The sequence below is a fragment of the Scomber japonicus genome, chromosome 17, assembly GCF_027409825.1.
Source record: "Scomber japonicus isolate fScoJap1 chromosome 17, fScoJap1.pri, whole genome shotgun sequence".
Classification (NCBI taxonomy): Eukaryota; Metazoa; Chordata; class Actinopteri; order Scombriformes; family Scombridae; genus Scomber; species Scomber japonicus.
Window position 1 is genome coordinate 4,144,940 of NC_070594.1, and position 8,114 is coordinate 4,153,053.

Sequence of the window (8,114 nt, forward strand, 5' to 3'; positions counted from 1 at the left end):
GCTATGTGTGTAGTTAGAGTGGCGGTAAGAGGTTAATAAGAGCACTACAGGGTGTGTGTGTGTGTGTGTGTGTGTGTGTGTGTGTTCGTTCCCTGAAGGTCGATAACTCATGGCCATTAGTAGTGAGGCTGTGTGTGGTGGAGGGAGAGGAGGAGGAGGAGGAGGAGGAGGAAGCAGCAGGAAATAGTACTTAAAGCACTAAAAAGATGGCAGACTGATTCGACCCTTTCATCCATTGATTCTGTAAAATTGCTCAATGCATTTATACGTTATATTGTAAAGTAATGGCTTTTTAACACTCATATATACTGTGAGACATTTAGCATTTAGCACAAAGGATTGAGCATAAAGTTATATTCAATGCATGGCGGTAGAAATTGGTGATAGATTATTGCAACATTTATATATACATGCAGGCTTTTAACCCTCCTGTTGTCCTCAGGTCAAGGAAGGAAAGGAGGAAGGAGGGAGGGAGGGAGGAGAGAGGGAGGGAGGAAGGAAGGAAGGGAGGAGGGAGGGAGGGAGGGAAGGAAGAAAGGAAGGAGGGAGGAAGGAAGGAAAGAATGAAGTAAGGAAGGAGGGAGGAAGGAAAGGAGGGAGGGAAGAAGGGAGGAAGGAAGGAAGGAAAAGAGTAAGTAGGGAGGGAGGAAGAAAAGGAGGAAGGAAGGAAAGGAGGAAGGAAAGTTGGGAGGAAGGAAGGTGGGGGGGAAAGAAGGAAGGAAGGAGGGAGAGAAAGGCAAAGAGGAACGGAGGAAGGAAGGAAATAAGGACAGAGGAAAGAAGGACGGTAATGGGGAGGAAAGAAAGAGACAAGGAGGGAGAGAAGAAAGAAGGAGGGTAGAAGGAATGAAGGACAGAAGGAAGGAAGGGGGTTGGAGGAAGGAAAGAAGGAAGGGAGGAAAGACAGAAGGAGTGAGGAAGGACAGACGGAAGGAAGCAAGGGAGGAAAGAAGGAACAGTCAAAACAGACGGGGGCAATTTGACCCGGGAGGACGACAGGAAGGTTAAACACACCTGTCATCCAGGTTATCGCACCTGTCATTCATTCGCTGGAATCCTGCATCCTCTGCGTTGTCACGGCAACGGCCGAGCCAAAGCAGGATGTGTGGCTGGATGGATGAGCGTCAGCATGAACCTGATAAAGCTGCAAGCTCATTAAACATGTATGAGACCATGTTTACAACAACAGCGGCTTCACCTGGAGTCACCTGATCTGTGAATCTGATAAACTACAACGCTGAGAGTAGAAACCTGGACGTTAGAGCCATGTGACTGTTAAACATCTCCTCATTCAGCCACTAGCATTAATCTGGCTGCTACAACAACATCCACTCTGCTAGTTTCAGGCTTGTCAATAGATGTTGGGACCTGGCAGCAGGTCTATTCAGCCATTCATCAGCATTAGTGAGGTCAAGTGAGGTCAAGGCAAGGTAGAGATCAGCGCTGCAGTTCATCCAAACTTCAGAAACTATTCCTTCATGGACCTGACTTTGTGTTTGGAGGCATTATCAGTTTAAACCAGGAAAAGAGATTTCCCCAAACTGTCACAAAGGAAACATAAGATATTATCTGATATAACTGATACGATACCATTACGGCACGTCGGCCAAAACCAAAAAGTGTAGCAGCAAACAGCTCGAGTCAGAGAAAGGTGCTCTAACGAGAGAAAAGTAGACAAAACAGAGCTTTGAATCAAGCATGGACTCTCTGAGCCTGTCTAGACAGAAAGCGTAGCGTTAGCAGCATGTTTAGAAGATCAACAGCAAGTGTCTATACAATGACGCGTTCAGGTACATGGTTAAGTGTAGGTCACCCAAGTTGTGGAAATGCTCAGAGCCCCAAAAACACACAATGACTGTTGCAAAGCAGGTAAAATAAAGGAAATGCTTCAAACAGGAAGTTCAACATCAGTTTGTCTCACTTAGCTGGAGAGATTTAGGGAGCAATGTGTTAAAGAAATGTTAAATAAATACTGAAATGTTTTTTGATATTCATCATGTGTAAATTGCTATAGTATTCAAATAATGGGAAAATAATTGATAATCGAAAAAATAATGGTTTTTGCCCAGCGCTAGATACAATATACTTTACTGTCCCATCGGGGAAATTTGTCTTGGACTCAAGCTGATACATATATAAATGACCTCCAACACAAAAGCTAACCAAAAGCAACAAATAGCACATCCACATAATTGCACAAACCACACATTGCATGCACTGAGTATATTGCACAACTCACATGTTGCACATCTCCCAGTATAAAGATAAAAAGATAAAAACACTGGATGCTGATGTACTTTGATAAAAAATAAACTTCTACAAACCAGAAGAAACTGCCCCAAACAAAAAGTGTATAATAATATATGTCTACATATGTTTGGGTATATAATGTGGTTGATAGAGAGAAGATGATTCCTGTTATTACTCCATTATTAACCTGAGTCTGCTTCTTCACTCACTTTGAACTCAGCAATGTTTCCAAGTTAAAAGTGAGAATAAATAAATAATTAGGATTAAAAATGAAGGTGATGATCCATAAGAGCAGCAGCAGTGCTTTGATCTGGACTCTTTCTGCTTCTGTCTGCTGCTGTTTAAAAAGAGGACAAGCTAAGTCTTTCCTAACCCTAACCCAGAGGAGTCAAACTCATTCTCATTCAAGGGCCACATACAGAACAATTTGATCTCATGTGGGCCGGATCATTAAAAAGATGGAGGGAAGGAAGGAAGGAAGGAAGGAAGGAAGGAAGGAAGGAAATAAGAAGGGAAGGAAGGAAAGACAGGCAAAAGGAAGGAGGGAAGAAAGGTAGAAAAGACAGACGGAAGGAAGGAAGGAAGGAAGGACGGAAGGAAAGATGGAAGGAAGGAAAGAACACAGGAAGGAAAGTGGGCCAGACTGCACCCCTTGGTGGGCCGGTTCTAGCCCACGGGCCGCATGTTTGACACCCCTGCCCTAACCCTTACGTTCATTTTCAAGAAACACAAACTTCAAAGTAAAGTCTTCAAATAATAATAATTCAGTTTTTATTTGGTATCTTTATATGTTCAGCTGCTTCACTGAGTTTGAAGAGTCAGAGTATTAAACTTTGAATCTTGCACCAGCTGATACTTGCTAATAAGAGAGTAACTGACATCAGACCTGACGAGCTGATTAAAGCCACAATGAAGTTTTTATTATTGTTCTCTTCATGATATAAGAAGTAACTATGCATTAATGCTTTATGTTGCATGTCCTGTTTATATCTTTTCAGTTAAAGAGAAGCTTAAACTTCTGCATCCAGTCAGTCTGAAGACATTTCCTGTCTCACAATCACTCGTTCCTCAACAACAAGCTGCAATAAAACCGACTCACACCAACACCACACTGACTCTGTTGTAAACCTCATCCTTTCCTACTACTCGTACTAACTCTGACGTCATGTGAAGTATGTAGTGTGTTTAACTGTGTAGTGATTTAGAGTATGTGAGAAGTTCCTGGATGGTTTACTAGATTCTCCAGATATGCAGAGTATGCATCAAGAGCTGACTACTCACACTAACATTACCCAAGATGCAACGCTGCTACTCACACTCACATTACCCAAGATGCAACGCTACTTCTGAAAAAAACTTGTGACAAAGTTTAAAGTAGAAAGCGATTCAGAAATCACATTTAAGTTATGTTAGAATTTAAGTTTATTTAGATAATTCAGACTTACAGTATCAGCTAAGATCCTTTAATCAATGACTGAAAGAACAGAACAGCTACTAAACTGACCCAATGTTCAACTGCAGTGTCCAACATCAACATCAAGCATGAACTTTCAATCTCAACTTTTAGTCAACTTTAATGTGAGTTCAAATATTTATGATTCAGTGAGAACAAGGCTGAGGAAGACAGTGGGATTCGATCATTCGAAGGAAGGAAGGAAGGAAGGAAGGGAGGGAGGAAAGAAGGAAGGGAGCAAGAAGGGAGGAAGAAGGAAGGAAAGAAGGGAGGAAGAAGGAAGGTAGGAAGGTAGGAAGAAGGAACAGTCAAAACAGACGGGGTCAATTTCACCCGGGAGGACGACAGGAAGGTTAAAAAAATATAGAAACTGATACTTTTGTTGAGTGTCTGGCCTCGTTCGGCCTTCTTCACGTCCAACACCAAGTCTTCAGATGAATGAAACACAAACTTCCTCTCTGTACTTCAACACTTCTCACTTCTATCAACATCAAACTACTTCCCCAAACATTATTAACAATCAACTATTTAACATTCAGTCACAAACCTCTGGCTTGGCGCAGAGTCTCAGGCCTTCCTCTATAAGTCAGATATCCGTCTTTGTCCCGTCAGGTCAGAGACATTCTTCTTCTCTCCAGGAACACATCGTACCACTTTACTACCGTTAGAATCACACACGTCTAGCCGCGGTCGTCCTGCTCTTCTTTGTCCCAGACGCCCGCCACCATATCGTTAGTTTGCTTTTCGGCATCCAGCAGCAGTTTCTCGGCTCGTTACAACAAAACTACTTTTCCCTCCTTCTCCTCTTCTTCTTCTTCTTCTTCTTGTCTTTTCTGAGCTGAAAGCAGAGCCCGTCCCCCCCTCCGGTCCAGCAGCACCACCTCCTCCTCCTCCTCCTCTTCCTCCACCACCACCACTAACCATGCCTGGACATTTCTTGATTTCCTCTGGCGCTGCAGCCCCCCGAGCCAGACAGACAAAGGAGAGGAAGCCTTGCCAAGTCTCCTCCACCACTCACTGCAGGCTTTCCATTTTTCCCTTTTTCCTTTTTCCTCCCTGCGCCCCTTCGCCTCGCTCCTTTCTTCATCTCTCTCTCGGTCGTGGCAGCGTTCCCGAGTAGGTTTGGCGATGCTCCAGCTTGTCTGAACCCACCCATCCATCCATCCATCCATCCATCCATCTCGATCGTCCTTTTCGCTGCAGACCCCCCCCCTCTTCCTCTTCATCCTCCCTCACCTCTTCCACTCCCACATTCTCAAATCGGAGGTCCGATCCTCCCAATCACGCCTGCTTAAAAACATGTTTAACCCTCCTGTTGTCCTCGAGTCAAGGAAGGAAGGGAGGAAGGGAGGATGGAAGGGAGGAAAAAGGAAGGAAGGAAGGAAAGGAAAGGAGGAAGGAAAGGTAGGAAGGTAGGAGGGAGGGAGGGAGGGAGGAAAGAAGGAGGGTGGGAGGGAGAAAGGAAAAGAGGAAGGAAGGAAAGAAGGACAGAGGAAAGAAGGAAGGAAGGTAGGAGGGAGGGAGGAATGAAGGGGAAGGCAAGAAGGATGGAAAGGAAAGGAGGGAGGGAGGGAGGGAGGGAGGAAAGAGAGAAGGAAGGAAATAAAGAGAGAAGAAGGGAGGGAGGGCGACAGGAAGTTAAACACACTTTTGGGCAAATGAATCTAAACTATATCTAAAAGACTTCTTCCAAACTGTCACTGAGTTCATATCTTCAACATCTACAGCACAAAAACACAGGGCAGTGTGTGTGTGTGTGTGTGTGTATGTGTGTGTGTGTGTGTGTGTGTGTGTGTGTGTGTGTGTGTGTGACTCGGCTCTTTTGTCCGGTGCCAGTTCAGATCTATTCATCATGTGCCAGAACTCAGCACCCTCACTTGTAGTGAAGAGGGGGCAGGTTGGAGCCAAATGCCCCTGACTGCCAACTGAGTGCTGCTGTCTGTCTGTTTAAACCAGTGATTGCCCCCCTCACCCCCCCTCACACCACCCTTCAACCCCCCACCTCCCCCACCCCCCAAAAAAGTCTCTGAGTCCAATCATCTGTCTGGGAGTCAGTCAGACTCAGATTCCTCAGGTCGAGCACTCACAGGATGGAAATAAGAAAGGAAGGAAGGAAGGAAGGAAGGAAAGAAGGAAAAGAAAACAGGATGGAAAGTGGGCCGGATCGGACCCTTTGCCGGCCCGGTTCTGGCCCACAGGCCTCATGTTTGACACCCTGCTCTAAAGTCTAAAAAGACAAAACATGTAAACACACACACACACACACACACACACACACACACACACACACACACATCTGCAATACCGACAATACTAATAATTTAAATTGTGTGCAATATACATATATATTGATCTCACTTTAACCTGTGCAATAAGAATATCACCTCAATACCAATATTACTCTTAGAAATAATGTCACAATTATCTTTATTACATATTTTCACTATTATTGTTCTTATTGTTTTTGTACTTATTTATTATTCTTTATTATTATCTTTATTATCCTTATTGCTGCTCTTATATTTTATTCTACTGTCCACTTGCTGCTGTAATAATGCAAATTTCCCCCCTTGTGGGACTAATAAAGGAATATCTTCTGTTATTCTGCTGTGTGTGTGTGTGTGTGTGTGTGTGTGTGTGTGTGTGTGTGTGTGTGTGTGTGAGGTAGAGTATGATCAGAGTATGTGCATACATTTCATAGTAAAGTATTGAGCAGTTTAATGTCTATCTTACCACAAACTAGCTCATAGCTGCACATGTGGTAAACACACTGACTGGCGCATGCGCAGATTACAACACCGTTTTATAAACAGAACACAGCGCATGCGCAGAAGCAGCAGAAGAAGCTAACGGCTACAATTAAAGCGAATTCCAACTAAATAAAAGCTTTAAAACACATTTTATAACTATACTATAAAGCAGGAACGACTGAATGTTAACCATGTGTCACTAAAACACATAAAAAGCGAGTAAGAGTTGAGTTTTAGGGTTTGCTGCTGCTTTGTTTTGGTTATATGACTCTTCTCTGCAGAAGCTCATGGAGGTGCAGACTCACCGGACACTTTGAGGCTGTCAGTCCGGCCAGGAAGCGCTGTTTCTGGGGTTGGCATCTGCGCTTTGGAGGACATCTCTCCCATTCGACTGTTAATAAAATGACGCCAAACTAACCGGAGCCTGAGAGAGGAATGAACCATTGATCCTCCTGCTGCTGCTGCTGCTGCTGCTCACTCTGAGAGTTAACCCTGGGTATCTGGATATATAACACCGGTGTTACCTAACTGTGGAGCCGCCCACATGTTACAGCACAGCGGCCATAAACACTGCAGCATGCACGCTCTAAACATCATATATATAAGAGCTATTCATCATAATTAAAAGTATCATCTAAAAACTCATTATTTTATGCTGCAAACTCATATTTTATGCTCTATTTTTTATTTTATTTTTCTCTCTTTCTACTTTGCTGTACTTTTTTATTTTTACTATTATTATTATTACTATTATAATACACTATTTCATTTTATTTTATTATTATATTGTTTTTATGTTCTGATTCTTACTGTTAAATGGTTGTTTGACACATTGTGTAAATGTGGCAGATTAATGAAAACATGGTGTAATATTGATATATAAGAGGTATTCATAATAATAAAAGTATTAAAATCACAATGTAAGAACATCATTATTTTATGCTGCAAACTCATATTTTAAGCTCAATTTTAGTCTATTTTTATGTTTTTTCTCTTTTTCTACTTTGCTGTACTTTTTTATTTTTACTATTATTGGGTTTTGGGTTTTTTTTAATTATATTGTTTTTATTTTCAAGTTCTTACTGTTAAATGATTGTTTGACACTTTATAAGACATTATAATAATAATAATAATAATAATAATATAATAATAATAACTTTTATTTATATAGCACCTTTCAAAAACAAAGTGCAAGCAAAAGCATTACAATAAAAAACAAGACACACAACATATGTGTAAATGTGCCAGATTACTGAAAACATGATGTAATATTGATATATGAGGATAAGAAGTATTCATAATTTAAAAGTATCAATACCACAATGTAAAAACACACAAATACAAGAATAAGTCATGTTTTTATATTAAATATGTATATATATTTTTTATTCAAAAGTTGGGAAACACATTAAAAGATATTCTGTGGCAGATTACTGAAAACATGACCCTCGTCCTCCTGGGTCAAGGAAGGAAGGGAGGTAGGAAGGATGGAAGGGAAGAAGGAGGAAGGAAGGCAGGAAAGAGAGGAAGGGAAGAAAGAGAGAAGGAGGGAGGGAGAAAGGAAAGGAGGAAGGGAAGAAAGAGAGAAGGAGGGAGGGAGAAAGGAAAAGAGGAAGGGGGGAAAGAAGGAAGGTAGGGGAGGAAAGAAAGAGGGATGGAGG

The 8,114-nt window shown here is 42.0% G+C and overlaps 1 protein-coding gene across 1 annotated transcript in view; it reads right to left on the reverse strand.

Annotated features, from left to right (window-relative positions):
- Nucleotides 1-6,931, reverse strand: part of msraa (methionine sulfoxide reductase Aa) — a 26,719-nt gene extending 19,788 nt beyond the window's left edge. The window contains exon 1 of the mRNA XM_053337437.1: nucleotides 6,759-6,931. Coding sequence (XP_053193412.1) covers nucleotides 6,759-6,897 — 139 coding nt within the window. The 5' untranslated portion in view covers nucleotides 6,898-6,931. The remainder of the gene's footprint in view (nucleotides 1-6,758) is intronic.
- Nucleotides 6,932-8,114: the final 1,183 nt, after the last annotated feature.